The sequence below is a fragment of the Bombyx mori genome, chromosome 11, assembly GCF_030269925.1.
Source record: "Bombyx mori chromosome 11, ASM3026992v2".
In the NCBI taxonomy this organism is placed as follows: Eukaryota; Metazoa; Arthropoda; class Insecta; order Lepidoptera; family Bombycidae; genus Bombyx; species Bombyx mori.
Window position 1 is genome coordinate 2019956 of NC_085117.1, and position 18431 is coordinate 2038386.

Genomic DNA, 18431 nt, shown 5'->3' on the forward strand with positions numbered 1-18431 from the left:
TAACCGAGATACCGAATAGCGAAAGTGGTGAATGTTTTAAAATTCTCGAATTTTGAATTATGATTTTCTAAGAAATGGTCTACAAACACTTAAGGTTAAGTGCTCGTAGGAATGATGCATGGTCAAGGTCAAAATCCATAGCAAAACATTTTAATTTATTCAACTATCGACTGTAACACGTAGGTCGTAGAGCATAGAGAGCGTATGAAAGAGCTCCACACGCAGTTTCATGCACTCGCTCCATCTCACTCTCTCGTATTCGTGCCATATGTCGCCTTATCTCTTTACGTGGACTCGTGTCGGTTCGAGACTCATTCGGGTGGACTCGCCGCGCCACGCCTCCGCGCCGCGCGGTACCTATGCTCTAATCATGTCCGCATGTCCGTCATGTTCAACGCGTTCGTAGTTCCTGCATAACAGTACACTTGGAATGGAAATGGAACTGTCTGAACATGTTAATTTTGACAACTCGGATTGAATGATATAGTTCCATATGAGGACATAGTTCCAGGAACTATTTAGGTCCGGAACTACGCATGTCTACATACAGTTAATTGTCATACTCAAAACTACTCAAAAGGTTTGAAAAAACAATGTACAAAAACTACTGAAGTACATATCTATTACAAAAACAAGTTAGAAGCTAAGCAAAGGCAAAGATGGACTTGATAGATCAAAATTATTGTATGACAGCCGATGAAGTTCTTAAGCCCAAAGCAAAAGTTTGTTTTTGTTGCTTAAATGACAGTAAAACCTTGATTCGATTTCGGTTTTGTAAACACCGGATATTCCTTGAAAATCATTTTAAAGAAAAGGTAACTTTTCTAGATCAATAAAAAACCTCTAAAAACCAGTAATTTATCACAATTAGAACTACTTTTGCGGCTAATCTCGGGCTATTTACTTTAGTGGTTTGTGACCGCGGAAACTGAAATATTCGAAAAGTCGGAATATATTATATATTGATAATGATAAACGTTAGATTAAATCGTATAAATAGTTTTAATTATGCCTACAACTCGCGAAGATAAAAAATAATATCGTAGTATTTTTTACTGTTGTGAATAGTAAAAAGGTCTTAAGACGCTATTGTTTTTATTCCAGTTGAACATACAAAACCTATTTGTGTGTGTCAAATGCCACAGTTTCATGAAAAAGATCAATCTGTTCTTGAGGCAAGTGGAACAGAGCTACTCCACGCTCAAGGCAGAGGTACGTAATACGTACGTTTCTAACATGGTATTTTATTTATTTTATTTTGTGACTGCACAGAGAGATACCGTAATTCTGCCAATTTTTACTGCAAAGAATTCGTCCGTTCCGGTTAGAAAGTTTACTTCGTTCATTTAAGACTTCTGTGTTGGTGGCGGCATGTACATGAGCTCTGATAAACACTTAACACATTGTAAGCCGGACCTGCGAATATGTGGGATTTGATTTCATTCACACATTCACTTGAGTGCTGGCTCTTTCGTATCTATTTTTCGTTATCTGTATTTGGATATGTTGAATGTGGTAACAAAATAGTGTTTAAATGCCACCAACATACAATGTGATAACACAATATATACCGTGATTCAGCCATGCACCTAACCAATAAATAAAAAGTTTGACAAGTGAGTTGTCTATTATCAAAGGTGGCAATCTGTGCATTTGGACAAAAATTTTTTATTGATATGTCAATACAGATTGATTTGAATATAATTGTCTCCTTCAAAGAATACGGTTCAAAACCTGCATTAAATAAAGGTTAATAGTTAACCTGTTATTTATCTAAGATGTCGTTCGGAAGAGTTTTGTGACTGCCAATGGAATACAAAGTCAATAATTCGTTTTTCTGATTTACCAATCATTGTCCAAAAGTCAGATTGCCGGCTTTGATAATAGTCGACTCAAGTGTTCAAATGTTTCTATTCAAGGAATCTTTGGGTTTTTTTTTTATTGCTTAGATGGGTAGACGAGCTCACAGCCCACCTGGTGTTAAGTGGTTACCGGAGCCCATAGACATCTACAACGTAAATGCGCCACCCACCTTGAGATATAATATAGGTCTCAGTATAGTTACAACAGCTGCCCCACCCTTCAAACTGAAACGCATTACTGCTTTACAGCAGAAATGGGCTGGGTGGTAGTACCTACCCGTGCAGACTCACAAGATATTGTACCACCAGTAAAAGTATATTTACTGCGCTCATATTAGGTAATACTACTATTTGCAGATTCCATATAATAATGCAAACATAACTACAAATCTCATACGAAGTAATATTGAAGTAATATCAAACTTAAATGATGTCAAAGAAATCAAAATTGAACCTTTCACTCCACAATTTGAAGATGACATTGAAATTGAAGTTAAGCTTGAAGAAGCACCCAATATTAGTAAATCAACAGTACGGAGTCTTCCAGAACCTCTACAGGTAAATGACAGTAACATTAATGAATAAAATACAATTTATTCCTGTATTTATTTCTAGAAATTTTGTTATAGCTCTTGCAACTGAGCTTGGTGTTCATTCTTATTTACACATGTAATGGTTAGTGTTCACTGTCAGTCTTGGATGCTAGCAATCAGTGGCAACTTTTGCTGTTACTTCTTATATCTATACTAATATTATAAAGAGGAAAGATTTGTTTGTTTGTTTGTTTGTTTGTTTCGAATAGGCTCCGAAACTACTGGACCGATTTGAAAAATTCTTTTTCCATTAGAAGCCGACATTGACCCTGATGAACATAGGCTACTTTTTTTTATTTTTTTTTTATTTTTTTTTTTGGTTTCATGTGTGTTTTAATGTTTCCGAAGCGAAGCGAGGGCGGGTCGCTAGTGTATAAATAAATAAGATAAAACAGAACATATTTACCTATTAAGTAAGCAGGAACAATTAAATTACGTGCCTACTCAAGTTCTTCTGTGAGATTTTACTGCAAGCAACTTTCTTACCGTCTGAGATGTTCACCAGACAATTTTTAATCGAGAATGAGAAGTAGGGTAGGTGTCTTGTGACACCACCCTCTGTCGGGAAGTAGTCCTGGCAGGCGATGTTCGACTTCTGGGAGTCCACCATCTCACGGAAGCAGGCTGCGGAACGGGAGAGAGAGAGCTCTTCTCCTCTCTCAGCGGCCGCCGCTGGGAGCTGGGAGTTTTAGGAGGGTTTTGGTCCAGCTCCAGCCTCACGTGGCGACCTACAGGGGTCGAGGCTGCGCCGCACGCTAGCGTCACTCTAACGAGCTGGCACCAGGAAGATGGGACGACGCGTCGGCGGCGGCGGCCCGCGATTCGGTCCGTGTTGCCGTCGTCACTGTCTTTGCCGAACATACTGTAGAAGAGCAAGCCGGTCGGCAGTGTATCGCGTTCCGATCCGGCAGGCTGGTTCTTACCCAGCGAGATATCCCGGAACACCACTGGCATCGCCCCCGCGGAAATTGCCTTCATTGGTATTTGACGATTGCCTCGACGACCGGTCGGTCGGGTATCCTCGGAGTTGGGCCCGAGTCTGGTTGTAGTGTTGACTGCGGGAACCCCCCCCCCCCCCCCCTCGGGATGTGAGTGCAATGGAGTCGTTTAGGTCGTTAGGGTCCTAAAAATATCCTTGAGTCTGCAGTCTGCTCCCAACATTTGCAGATCGTCAAGTCCAACATACTCCGAGTGCCCCCTAGGCGAAGGGACCTCGTAAGAGGCTCGGTCCCGGCCCGAAAAAAAAGGGTGGACCATGAACTCAGTCATCCATCTAAGCAATAAATAGAAAGTTTGACAAGTATTCAAATGTTGCTATTGTATGAATGTTCACTTCAATGTGAAATGTATTTACTGCCCTAATGATAGATGGTTCTACTATTATTATTTTTTTTTTTAATGGCAATCTTCCGATACTTTCATCAATTTCTGCCAGTGTCGTGTTATGGCTACACATGGAACTTTGTCGAGCTATTTAAACACACTTTATATTATGAAAAGTATCCAATTTTGGCAATAATAATGGTACTACTATTTGCAGACTCCACATAACAATGTTAACGTATCTACAATATTGAATAACTATAATTTTAAAGTAATATCGAGCTCAAATGATGTAAAAGAAATCAAAATTGAACCTATCACTCCTCGATATGAAGATGATGAAGATGAAAATGAAATTGAAGTTAAGTTTGAAGAAGAACACAATATTAGTAAGGCAATGGTACGGAGGCTTCAAGAACCTTTACAGGTAAATAAATTAAAATAACAGTAATGAATAAAATATTATTTATTACTATATAATTTTTTATAAATATTGTTTTTATTTCTTGCAACTAAGCTTGCTGTTCATTCTTATTTACTTAGTGGTAAGTGGTTACTGTCATTCTTGGATCCTGGCAGTTGGTGGCACCTCTGTTGCTGTTACTACTTATATGTATAAACTAGCGGCCCGCCCTCGCTTCGCTTCGGAAACATTAAATTTTATTATTAAAAGCTGAGTCTCGCGATGCTACCCGCAGTTATTGTCGTACTGCAAGTGACGCCGCGGGGCGAAGCTAGTTTAAAAAAAGTAGCCTAAGTTACTCCTTATATCATCAGCTACCTATCAGTGAAAGTCTCGTCAAAATCGGTCCAGCCGTTCCAGAGATTAGCCGGAACAAACAGACAGACAGACAGACAAAAATTGTAAAAAATGTTATTTTGGTGTATGTACCGTATATATATTCTAATGTAGTAAAAAGCGGTCATATTACAAACAGACACTCCGATTTTATTTACATGTATAGATGAATAACATAAAACAAGAAAAAATATTTACATATTGAATAAGTTAGTATAAAGTTCCTTACTTACTGTCTGAGATATTGACAATTGACACTTGACAATTTTTAATAAAAATCCCCAAATAACTTCTCTCAAGCGAAGTCTTAGTTTAATACAGAACACATAAAAATATGTATTTAAGTTCACTGTTTGTCTTTCAAATAAAATAAAATAATGCCCGTTGCATTGAAATCATTAATTGTTCTATTAAAAATACATACTGAACTCATGTCACAAATAACTCCATAACGAAGGAATATATAACATTGGGTGACAAGTAATCAAATTCGCAATGACTGGTTATAGCTATACCAATGAGATATAAACCCCACCCAGGTCTTGAGGTGGATGAACAGGATTAATGTAGTTAAGTCTATACGCTCCCATTATCCGCATAACATGGACTAACACAAATTTCCAGGCTGATCATCCTGAAGAATTAAAAACATGTGACGGCATTGAGGACTGCTTTGGAGCCAGACTGAAGACAACAGACCTGTCGCGGACCGAACTTGAAGCCGAGAGAGAACTAGCAAAAACGCACAGCAAATACACAGCGAAGCTGTACAAATGTGAAAAATGTTTAGTTTCCTACGATAATGAGTTGCATTTGAGAAAGCATTTGCTTTTGAGGCATAATGAGGTGAGACGGTAGGGGAAGACGATGTGAGGTCAGAGGAACATTGATCATGTTTTGTTTAGTGCTTAGAGGAGTAAAAGCGCTCACAGGCATGTAGTTACTAGAGCCCATAGACCTCAACAACATAAATGTCACTGCAAAACTTGAGACATGAATTCTGAATCTCCGGGCTATAGTACAAGGACTGCTCTGTCCTTCAAATCGGGCTGCTTCGGGACAGAGGGTAGTGCTGACGTAGGGTAGACTCAGAAGACACCCCTATTGAACTCAATAATTGACTGTCCGCGAAGATGTCTTGACAAATGAGTTTTTGTTTTTAGAAAAATCTTTACAAGTGTGACGTCTGTTATTGTACATACGACACGGAACTCAAATTGGAGACGCACGCCAGGAGGCATTACCTTAGGTGAGCTTGGTTTCTTGAAAATCCATTTTACATGTAGACATTCAGATAATAAAACCTTGGTGGCGGTACAGCCATAGGCCACATTCTGGTATAAAAACCCCGCCTATTTCTGCCGCAAAACAGTATTATGGTCGTACGATAATGATAATACACAAACATGATAATCCGGAAAGGATAGATTGCTCAGTAGCGGAACTATTCGAACTGCTAGCTCTGACGTCACGCGAAAAGAGAGATAAATGTGTCACAAGCCAACGCTTGGGGCGATCGTGCCTCTCTATCGCTTGTTCCGCGCTCTCGCTCGCACGCTTAAGCTCGGGCGGAACGTGACACTTTTTCGTGCGTGCAGCCGGTGTTCATCGTTTTAGAAGACGTTATGTCAACAAAATAATAATAATAATAATAAATTAATATTAATTATAAATAATTAGTACTTTCTCTTTGTTAAAATAATAAAAAAAATTAATTATTCACAATTTCTGTTTCAAGAACTGCTTACAATCACACCATAGCAGACCGATCTGACGAACCTATGGACTACACGGATCCGCCGCTACCTTCAAAGAGTAATATACTCAAGGAAGCGCAAGACGCTGTCGCATTCACGTCATTCGACGAGCCATCAACCATAGCTGCTCCAAAATCGAAGGCACAGAAGCAACGCGAGTACAGACAGCGCATAGCAGCATCCAGAACATCTGCACAGGCGATAGCCGCTAAGAAGTCGGATGCCGAAAGACAACGTAACCGGAGATTACGCAAAGCCGCCAAATTGGCCCTTATCAGTGGGTCATTAGAATCGAATACTGCACCCATTTCTCGTTCAGGGGCGAAATCAAATGACCTTCAAACTGGTACTAAACCAGAGCCCACACACAAGCATAGTCGTACTTCAGCATCAGAACCAGGTCCAATCACTTCTGATCAAATTGTGATAGAACAGACACAATCTACTTGGAAGACTAAATGGGCATTCTCGATCGTGAGGTTCAAATCAACTTTCCTGGACAACGATTTCGGTCACGCTTGTTCGATTTGCGACAGGCTTTGGTTCAAAAACGACCTGAAACCCATCACCGAGCCACAGCTGGAGGTGATCTCGGAATGGTTCGTCAAAGAAAATCGAAGACCGCGCCGAGAAGAATATGAAATGGTTTGCAATACTTGTAAACGTTCACTGAACAAAAAATCGATGCCGCCCCTAGCAAAAGTCAATGGATTCTCATATCCAGACGAACCGCCAGCTCTGCCACCCTTGGATCCCATCAGCGAACGACTGATATCGCCGCTCCTGCCATTTATGCAAGTTCGTCGTCTGCGCCACGATGCCTCTTATGGAATCGTAGGGCAAGTGATCAACTTACCAGCAGACGTACAGCAGATGGTGAAATGTTTGCCGCGCCAATTAAACGAAGACCATGTCATCAATGTAAACATCGAGCGAAACCTTGCCCACAAATCGGCCTACATCAGCGGATATATGTCAAAAAGCACAATCAGCTCATGGCTAACTGCACTGCAGGAGTCGACGTTATATCGTTTATATGAAATCAACGTGGATTTATCTAGGCTGCATCCTACTGTGCCGTCTCTCGATGACATAAAGGATGATCCTTCGAACCGTATAGAAAACATTTCCGTTGAAAACGCACCTGAATCTGAGATATTCGCTTCAAGACAACATACCGTGATTTGGAATGAGGAAGATTGTCCGAAAATCGCACCGGGACATCAGGCGACACCACTCAACGTCATTTATGACCGTCACATTGAAGAGTTATCGTTTCCATCGATCTACTTCGGAGAGCCTCGTAGTTTTCACGTGGGAGTTCCAGTAACACCTTACATGGTGGCGACCAGTGAGATACGTCGTCGCGACCGACGCGGAGCAACTCCTCAAAAAATCCTGTATGTTGCAATGAAAATATTGCGGCAGCGAATGATGGACGGGATTCACAGCACGTTCCGCAACGTTTCGGTCACTGAGAACATTACGCGAGGCATGTTAGAGGACACAGAATTCATGAAAGAATATGTCATGCAAAACCTCGCATTCATGAAGACAGTGCCAAACTCAGTCCAGTACTGGGCCTCTCGCAAACGAGACCTCCTCGCGATGATCCGTCAGCTTGGCAAACCAACCGCCTTACTCACTATAAGCGCCAACGAAATACGCTGGACGAAACTGCTCACTATACTCCTCAAACTGAGCAAGAAATATCCTGGGAAAACGGCAAATGATCTCGACACTTCTGAGCGTTGTGCTTTAGTGAGCGACGATCCTGTTACGTGCTGCATATACTTCTACAAGCTAGTTAGTTCGTTGATGAAAATGCTGAAATCCAAACAGTCTTACAATCCGTTCGGAAAATATTTCGTTAAAGATCACTTCCTACGTATCGAGTTCCAGGAGCGAGGACGTCCACGCGCACGTATATTGTTGTGGTTGAACGACGACCCGCGCGAGACCGTATCGGAAAGTATGCCAAGAACAGTCGATCTCGTGGAAAAACTAAGTTCAGTTGCTCGGGATGATGTGCCAAACGATTCTATATACGCCAATCAGATACACAAGCATAGTTTCACTTGCACAAAGCGTGGCGAGACAGCTTGCAGATTCGGGGTCCCGTACTGGCCTATGCCCACGACCCGTGTACTGGTTCCGATGCCTCAAGCTGATGGACGTGGCCAAAACCTAGAAGAGAAGGCCAAGGAGCTGCGTGCCTCTCTCGGTGAACGTCGATACGCATCTATGGATGAGTTTCTTAATGCTAACGGCTTGACTTACATTACGTATCTCGACATTGTGCGCTCAACGTTGCGCCGACCGACTATAGTGTTCAGGCGAAACTTCGACGAACTAATGACAGACACGTTCAATCCGTACCTTGCCGGCGAAGTCAACTCTAAAATCGACATTCAGTTCATCTTGGACGAGCACAGCTGCGCAGATTACGTCGTGGAGTATATAAATAGATCAGCCCGTGGAATGGGTGATCTGCGTCGTGAGCTCACCACGATGATGCAAGAGCATCCAGAACAGGACTACACGGGTCAATTGAAAGCGTTAAGTGTTAAAATGCTTAACGCAGTCGAGACGTCGGCGCAAGAAGCAGCATGGTATCTGCTGCGACAACGCATGAGCGAGGCTAGTCGTCAAATCGTGTACATCCCAACCGTGTGGCCGGCTGAAAGGCCGTGCTGCCGCAAGCGTCGTCAGCAAATGGACCGCGAGGGCATCGACGGAGACAGCACCGATGTGTGGACCAAAAACATAATACAGCGATACGAAGAACGACCTGAATCATTAGAACAAGTGTATTTGGCTGAGTTCGCTTCGTGGTATGCTAACGCTAGCGATTTCCTTGACGAAGAAGACGACGTGCACGTGGATGACGATGAGGATTCTGAAGCTATACCTGAAACGAGAACGTCAAGAGCATCTAAAGAATATCGCAGACGACCGCTCGGACGAATCATACGGTACAGACGCTATGATATCGATGACACTGACAATTATAAACGGGAGATGGTTCTACTTTACGTGCGGTTTCGCAACGAAATGTCAGAGATTGTTGATCAAAATAAGTTTTTGCAATTATTCGACGAAAATGAAGATACCATTATGGAACGCCATAGACTATTCGAGACGAATATAAACATTGAAAACGTCGTAAAAGAACTCGAAGTGATGACGATTTTGGAAAACGATAATAACGGCAATCAAGCAAGAAGAGGAATCAAGAGCAGCGTTTGTCCAACGGTTGTTGGGAAAAGATGGTGCCAAGAACAGCGATGATGTTAACAAAATCGTTCCCCGACAAGGATTCTCAATTGTGAAACAAAGCAATATTGCGAGTTTCTAAGAACCTACAACCCAGAATAACGGGAGATCATTCTGGAGGTCATACTTCGATTACATGGTAGTGGAGATGACACTTTGTGGTGCTCTATTTCAGCTGTTCTCCGAAAAATCAACCACCGACTGCACGAGATTATCAGCATTTACGACAAACCATTCGGAGGCATTGACGTGATTGTATGCATCGATTTCAAACAGCTACCACCGATACAACCGGAAGAAACAACACGTGTCAGTGCCAAAATAAAATGTCGGACTCACGCGCAGAGCAAGCTAAATACTCTTATCTCTCAACTGGGTGCCGGTATTTAAGAAAGTGGGGAACATTAAACTGTCAAATGCAAACGGAAACAGTTTCTCTGGGTCCCTGCTTGTGCTATCACCATTCACAAGTTTGATGGACGTTTGATGTTATTGTTTATAAGTGTTGTGTAAACAAGTTTGTTGAGTTAAATTTAAATTCCCAGAAACTAAACCGACTAAAAAGGGGAAGGTACTCACAAATGATTGCTTTCTATATTTTGTGGTCTTCTGTCCCCGGGGCACTGTTCTGGATGCTGGAGTTTTTAATACACGGACACACGCACAAGTTGAATCGCAAAGTTTGCGAAAAACAGTATTTTTGAATTAAAAGACTTTTTTAATTTGGCGCGCGCGCGGTTCGAAAGCGTCGACTGTAGTTCTTTTCTTCGCCCGCTAGGAGGCGCGTTACATTTCTTCATTATGCCGATAGATGGCGTGGATTAGGAAAAGGAAATTTTAGTCGGTTTCCTAACATTTCCCCCCACCGAAATCAACAATGATTTCAAAATAGGTAAACACAAAATAACGTTATTATATCTAGAATGTTAACCCATATGAATGGGCTTTGCAAATTATGTAATTTTGCTTGAAACATATAATCATAAAATAAAAAATAAAATAAAAAAAAACTAATACGATTAGCCTTTGAGCGAAATGGACTGTATATATAAATTTAAATGAAATAGATATGTAGTTGTAATATAAAATTAATGAAATGAATTAAATAGATTTATAATAAGTTATTCATCCTACTCTTTAGGGAGAGGACTCAGTTTTGTGACAGGGCGCTTTAGCTTCGAATTTTGCGTCCGAACCGTAACAACGCGAACCCTCCCATCAAGTCCGGGATGAACCTGTTCTACACGTCCTAAGCTCCATTGTTGACAAGGGGCATTATCATTGTGAATCAGTACCAGGTCATTTATAGATAGATTAGGAGCATCAACGTACCACTTTTGACGTTGCTGCAATGTATGCAAGTATTCTAGTTTCCAACGACGCCAAAAATGCAATGTGGCTTGTTTAATACATTGCCAACGCGTTAAATTATTAGTAGATACATCAGAGATATCATAACTTGGAGCCGAAACCAATTGACGACCAACTAAAAAATGTCCCGGTGTCAGGACATCGAATTCACTAGGATCGGTAGATAAACTGCACAGAGGGCGCGAGTTTAAAATCGCTTCTATGTTAGAAAATAAGGTAGATAATTCTTCGAATGATAAAGCGCGTGTACCTACTACGCGTTTTAAGTGGTATTTAGCCGATTTGATTCCAGCTTCGAAAATCCCACCAAAATGACTACCAGTTGGAGGATTATATTTCCACGTTACTTTTCTGATGGTGAACTGATCAGTCAAGTGATTTTGTTTTGAAGTATAAAATTGATATATTTCATTTAGGTGTCTGCCAGCGGCAACAAAATTTTTGCCATTGTCAGAATAGACCGTATGTGGCAGTCCGCGTCGAGCCGTAAACCGATCGAACGAAGCCAAGAAGCATTCAGTAGTCAACGCCGAGAGTACTTCAAGATGTACTGCACGAGTTGAGTAACAAATAAATAAGCATAAATAGGCTTTTGATATTTTCGCATTACGCCTATTTGATTCCTTTGTATAAAATGGACCTCCTATATCAACACCGACAGTATGTTGGAAGGGATAAATATCGGACTCTAAACGACACTTTGGTAATGAGGCCATTTTAGGTTGATTAATAGTGGGCCTATTCTTAAAGCACGTAACACACTTAGAAAGGCGCGATCGTATCACACACCTAGCGGCTATAATCCAATATTTTTGAGCTAATATGTTTTGAAGAGATCTAGGCCCGGTGTGTAAATATACCTTGTGATAGTAATCTATCAAAATATTTGTAAAATGCGATTTTTTGGGCAAAATCAAGGGATGACGTTGAGTAAATGGCAAATCTGCGTGGGAAAGCCTACCCCCCACCATGAGAAGACCACGGCTATCAATGAACGGGTCGAGTTTCCGTAGGCTTTGCGAGCATCGATTTTCCTTTTTTATTGATTTAATGTCATCCTCAAAATATTTTAATTGAACAATTTGAATAATTTTATCGTGTGATTTATTTATTTCAGAAATAAGTAAGGAACCCTTTACTCTATTAGCAACAGAAGCTTTACAATTATTTATAAATCTGTAACACCACGCAGTACCTTGTTAAAGTTTGAAAATTTAAGTATTATTGAATAAAAGTCCGTATTCACATTTGACGTTTCACTAAGTAAAGTGTTTTCTTTAAGAGGTTTGAGTTCCAATGGTTCACCTTTGAACTCTGTTATCGATCTGACAGGCCACGTATGCGGTGGCTCGTATAGCCATCGAGGGCCACGGAACCACTGATCTGCGATCAGCAGCAAATCGGCTGGCGTGGCGCCGCGAGAGCACACATCGGCGGGGTTGTCAGTGCCATTCACGTGAAACCATTGTACCTCTGTCGAGCTTTCATTAATTTTAGCGACACGATTGGCGACGAAAGTTTTTAGTTTGAACGCAGGTGTATTTATCCATGTTAATGCAACTGAACTGTCAGTAAAAGCTAGTACCTCACCAATTTCTACTTCCTTGGCCAAAATATCGATTACGTACCGTAAAGTTTTTGACAATAAGTGAGCAGCCATTAATTCAAGACGTGGAATTGATACTGTTTTTAAGGGCGCGACCTTAGATTTCGATAACAGTAAGCTAACGTTAACGTTACCTTGCACGTCTTGACTGCGAATATACACGACGGCGGCGAATCCAGCCGTTGACGCGTCGCAAAACCCTACCACTTGAGAGACCGTATGGTTTTGGACAAAGACATGCCGGTCGTGTTTTAGTTTCGATAACAACGGTATTTGAGATGAAAACATTGACCATTCATCGAGTAACAACTTTGGAAGAGTGTCGTCCCACCCTAATTGAGCGCACCATAGTTTTTGCATAAAATTCTTAGCAAGAAAAATACACGGGGCTACGTATCCCAAGGGATCATACAATTTAGCTATTTGTGAAAGTACTGAGCGTTTCGTAATATTATCTACCGTATGTGTAGTACGAAAAGAAAATGCGTCTTCTTTAGGCAACCAGTGTAGACCGAGAATTTTGATAGACATAGTTTTACCGTCGTCGAATTGCACTGGGGGCTCAACTTGATCACTAGGCAGTTCTTTAAGTAATTGATCGCTATTACTTGACCACTTCCGTAATTCGAATCCACCAAGCCTCAGTAATTCGACCAATTGCTGCTGAATCTTAAGAGCCTCTTCCAAGTTATCCACAGACCAAATTAAATCGTCCACAAAAAATCCTTCGCGCAGAGCACGAGAAGCCTCTAGGAAGCGGGCGCCTTCGTCCGCGGCTAGCTGCTGTAGCGTGCGTATCGCTAGAAACGGGCTACTCGCTACACCATACGTCACGGTGCACAGCTCGTACACTTTAATGGGCTCACTGGGCGAGTCGCGCCACAAAATGTGTTGATATTTACGTTGGGACTCATCAATTAAAATACAACGGTACATTTTAGATATGTCACCGCATAAGGAAATCTTACGTAACCGAAAACGTATCAAAAGTTCCACGAGATCAGCCTGCAACTTCGGGCCCGTGTATAAAACAGAATTTAAAGATTTATTATTTGAGGTTTGACAAGACGCGTCGAAAACTACACGGAGACGAGTACTACTGCTGTCAGGCTTATGTACGCAGTGGTGGGGAATGACGTACCCTGATTCCACTTCTGATACCTCGCCGACACAAATCATATGACCGAGCGAAGCGTACTCATCCATAAATTTTTTATATTCCTTCCGTAGGTCTGGTAAACGCGACAGTTTACGTTCTAAATTTTGATATCTTTTTATCGCAATTTGCCTTGAGTTTCCCAGTTCAGAGTCAGGCTTAAACGGGTATTTAACAATGTATCGACCTGCACTATCACGCTTATAATCATTTACAAACATCTGTTCAGTGATGACGTCATCCGGGTTTTTGGGCAAATCAGCGACCAAGCTTTCTGTTTCCCAAAACGATTTAATTAAGTCATCGACTTTTGATTCGCTGCTTAACATGCACATTGATACATTTCTAGTGTTACTCGTATTATTGCAAGACAGCTGACCCGTAATTACGTAACCAAATACACTACTTAACGCCAACGGTAATCCTTGCCGCGACGGACTATACCTTCCACCGTCATAAATAAACGGAAATACGTCGCTGCCGAGCAACATATCAATGCGACTCGAACGATAGAAAGTAGGGTCAGCCAACAACAAGTTTTTATATTCGAGTTTTAAATTCTCTGTAAAGTTAACCGAAGGCATATCACCAGAAATTTTTGAAACCACAACCGTTTTTAAATTGAATATCGGATTATCGGACGTGGTTGGTTTGATTTTGCATAAAACCATGCCGTGATCACGAACTACCGCTCCGCCTAAACCTATCAGTTGTGTGTTACACTTTTGGCGTGGGAGACCTAGTCGTTGTGCACAATCATTCGTCAAAAAACTAGATTGGGATCCACTGTCAATTACTACTCGTACGGGTTGATATTTGCCTAAAACGTCCAATACGTGTATAATCGCAGTGCCCAACATGACTGTAGATCCAGTCGAACACGTCAACGAGACTCGATCTTCGTTATTATTATTAAAATTATCGTTGCAAGAATTATTAAAATCCGAATTAATTGTACTTGTTTTAGAATCAACATGCAACGTGTGGTGATGCCTGTTTTTACACACCGTACATGTTATCTTCGACGGGCACTCATTAGACGCGTGACCTTGACGGAGACAGTTCTCGCACAAATGCAACTCTTTAATTTTATCAATGCGCTGTACAGGTGTTAGTGCGATATACTCGAAACATTTATAAATTGAATGAAAGGGTTTATTGCAGTACAAACATCCCTTTTTTGCGTAATCAACCTTATCAGCGCTCGTACTACTTGCTAAACAAGTTTTTAAATTTGTATTTTTAGTGGTAGGCTTACTAATGGATTTATTTTGAATCGAAGGAGTAAAAGTTTTACTAGTACTCGGCTTCGAGAAAGTACTTGTGTTCATTGACATTTCCAATATTCGGGTCTGGTTTGTGACAAAATCGATCAATGTTTTGATAACAGGTATTTCGTTTGTACCTATTTTTTGTTCGAATTCACGCCTTGAAACCTGGTCTATATTACGCAATCCGATATAACATAAAATAAATCCCGCTAAGTTACCAATTTCTAATAACTCAAGGGCTTGAACACACTCTTGAAACGTTTCCAAAAAGGAATTTAATCCGTTCACGGATTCGTTAGACAACGGCTTGAACGCAAACAACTTATCCATATAGCGCGTAGCTATGGCACGCTTATTTTCGTATCTGTCACATAAGCTAGTCCATACTATATTATAATTGTCGTTTGATATCGGCAGACTTTTAACAATTTGAAGCGCAGGGCCAGTTACGACTGACAATAGGTAATAGAATTTATCAATATCACCTAAACTTGTATTGGTATGAATTAAGCTGGAAAAAGTATCACGAAATGTGATCCAATTTTCTAATCTACCGTCGAAATGAACCAATTCGATTTTAGGCAAACGAGGCTGAGCGCCGCGCTCCGATGCGCCTTTGTTTTCCTGTTTCGATGACTTCGAACGCGAATCATGTTCTTGAAAAATACGTAAAATCTCAAAATAGAGGTCATCAAGGGCATGTACCTCTTGGTTACCGATGATATAATTAGGGTCATTTTTTAACTCCAAAACTGAAATCTCATCAACAATTTTTTCGAAAGATTCCCTAGTGGACTCGAGGTCACTGACCCGCACGGACAAACTACTAAATTCTGCTGTATTATTTTGCACAGCTTTAGCTAGGTCGTAATATTGTTGAACACGTCTAAAACATCGTTCTTTACGACTTCTAAGTGTATTAATTTTTATTTGAAGGTCGGACAATGGAGCCATTTTGAATCGAAGAAAAATGTACTACCGCTTGACGCGTACCCAAATGTACTAAAACTGAGTCCTAAAGTGATGATAGACGTAGAAATAGATATTAAGAGTATGTGATTACGTATATATGCGTATTATTGCAATAAATAGAACTATTGAATGAATATTCTGCAAATAATACCGATATGTAAGACGTGTGTAGGTACCTACAGGTTTGCAGGTTTATACGTGAAATATTGAGTATTTACCTATTTTGAAGTTGTATTCGGTAAATATCCGGCTCGATAGGGCCAAATTATGTTGTGTAAACAAGTTTGTTGAGTTAAATTTAAATTCCCAGAAACTAAACCGACTAAAAAGGGGAAGGTACTCACAAATGATTGCTTTCTATATTTTGTGGTCTTCTGTCCCCGGGGCACTGTTCTGGATGCTGGAGTTTTTAATACACGGACACACGCACAAGTTGAATCGCAAAGTTTGCGAAAAACAGTATTTTTGAATTAAAAGACTTTTTTAATTTGGCGCGCGCGCGGTTCGAAAGCGTCGACTGTAGTTCTTTTCTTCGCCCGCTAGGAGGCGCGTTACATTTCTTCATTATGCCGATAGATGGCGTGGATTAGGAAAAGGAAATTTTAGTCGGTTTCCTAACAATAAGTATTCCCCGAAACAACCACAACGGTTGGTGTACGTGGCGATGTCTCACCGCCTGGCGGACCACGTCCAAGGGGAACGGACCGTCGAAATGATCCGCCCGGTCCTCTCGGACTGGGTGAATCGCCACCGAGGACGTCTCACCTTCCTGACGACGCAAGTGCTCACAGGACACTGTTGTTTCCCGCCCGGAGGAAGCCGAAACCGAAGTGCCACCACTGCAGGGGCTGTGACGAGGACACGGCGGAGCACATGTTCGCGTACTGTCCTAGTTGTGAAGATAGGACCGAACTGGTTTTATTACTGGTAGTAGGACCTCTTGTGAGTCCGCACGAGTAGGTACCACCGCCCCGCCTATTTCTGCCGTGAAGCAGTAATGCGTTTCGGTTTGAAGGTTGGGGTAGCCGTTGTAACTATACTCAGACCTTAGAACTTATCTCAAGGTGGGTGGCGCATTTACGTTGTAGATGTCTATGGGCTCCAGTAACCACTTAACACCAGGTGGCCTGTGAGCTCATCCACACATCTAAGCAATAAAAAAAAATAAAAAACAAAAAGTTGCGAAGATAGGACCGGACTTGTCGCTTCCGACTGTCGTCGTAACGATGCTCGGCAGCGACGAATCCTGGCAGGCGATGTTCGACTTCTGCGAGTCCACCATCTCGCAGGAGGCGGCGGGACGGGAGAAGGAGAGCTCTTCTACCCTCTCGGCGCAATGCCGGGGGATAGAAGGGGGTGTTCATCCAGCACAAGATATTTTCCTAACATCGTGCTATCCCTGATCAGAATAATGCAAGTTGAAGGAACTTAAATATGACACATGTATATAAGTTGCAAATAAATTGTTAATAGCGCATAGTTACTTGTAATTTTAATCTGTATAATTTAAGTAAAAAAATATTTGAATTATAAATAAATAAATTTTATAAATATTTTATTGAAAAATTTTTTAGTTTTCAATGAACTCCTTTGTATTATGCAAAATAATGATGATAATTCAGTGATAATAATTCAAATAAACTCATAAAAGCATGCAGTTTTTTATCAATGTCTCTTTTAAGACGTTATCACATGAAACTGTCGTCCATAAGCCGACTTTACAAACAACTAGCGACCCGCCCTCGCTTCGCTTCGGAAACATTAAAACACACATGAAACCAAAAAAATAAAATAATTTTTTTTTTTTAAAAAGTAGCCTATGTTCATCAGGGACAATGTCGGCTTCTAATGGAAAAATAATTTTTCAAATCGGTCCAGTAGTTTCGGAGCCTATTCGAAACAAACAAACAAACAAATCTTTCCTCTTTATAATATTATTATTATTATTATAAATTATAAATTATAAACAACCAATATTTTTTTTTTAAAATAACGTATCATAGTTCTGTCTAAGATTGAATAACAACAAAAAGTGTGCTATCTAAAAAATGTTCTCTTCAGGATAATATCCCTATTGCATAAAAAGTTTTCTAGCTAAACGGTGACAATGTGTCACATAAAACCATTAGCAATATGCAGACTCTTACTACTAACACCAGTTGGGCTGTGAGCTCGTCCACCCAACTAAGCAATAAAAAAAATTTAACATATTCTAAGGAAAGAAGACGGAAGTGGGCGTGGCTTGCTGACGTAATACAGCAGCGACTTCAGACTGGTCGGAGTTGAAGAGGGGAGTTGAGGACACCACTAACATATTGCCTCGTTCACGGCCTCTTTCTGATCTCAGCACCAGGGATAGACGGACCTTGTACATTCGCGTGTCAACTTAGTTACCCACATTTGGTCATTAGTATTTAAAATCAATAATTGTTGAAAATTGTATTT

At 40.9% G+C, this 18431-nt stretch overlaps 1 protein-coding gene across 3 annotated transcripts; it reads left to right on the forward strand.

Annotated features, from left to right (window-relative positions):
- Window positions 1–264: 264 nt before the first annotated feature.
- Window positions 265–10027, forward strand: LOC119629093 (uncharacterized). Of its 3 annotated transcripts, XM_038013793.2 has the most exons (7): window positions 266–815; window positions 1105–1212; window positions 2220–2420; window positions 3996–4205; window positions 5202–5423; window positions 5741–5826; window positions 6316–10027. In XM_038013793.2, the coding sequence occupies exons 1-7, from the start codon at window positions 660–662 to the stop codon at window positions 9623–9625; spliced, it is 4293 nt and encodes a 1430-aa protein (XP_037869721.1). In that variant the 5' UTR covers window positions 266–659; the 3' UTR covers window positions 9626–10027. The 3 variants fall into 3 exon arrangements, with proteins under 3 accessions (XP_037869722.1, XP_037869721.1, XP_062526942.1); XM_038013794.2 differs by lacking the exon at window positions 3996–4205 and having other exon boundaries at window positions 265–815; XM_062670958.1 differs by lacking the exons at window positions 266–815; window positions 1105–1212 and having other exon boundaries at window positions 2280–2420; window positions 4051–4205.
- Window positions 10028–18431: the final 8404 nt, after the last annotated feature.

Excerpts from the sequence above, each read along its gene's own strand:
- LOC119629093 (XM_038013793.2), top strand. The coding sequence starts at position 660 with ATGGACTTGATAGATCAAAATTATTGTATGACAGCCGATGAAGTTCTT. Across the intron at positions 816-1,104 it reads AAAATCATTTTAAAGAAAAG|TTGAACATACAAAACCTATT; the intron begins GTAACTTTTCTA and ends TTTTTATTCCAG. Across the intron at positions 5,827-6,315 it reads GCCAGGAGGCATTACCTTAG|AACTGCTTACAATCACACCA; the intron begins GTGAGCTTGGTT and ends TTCTGTTTCAAG.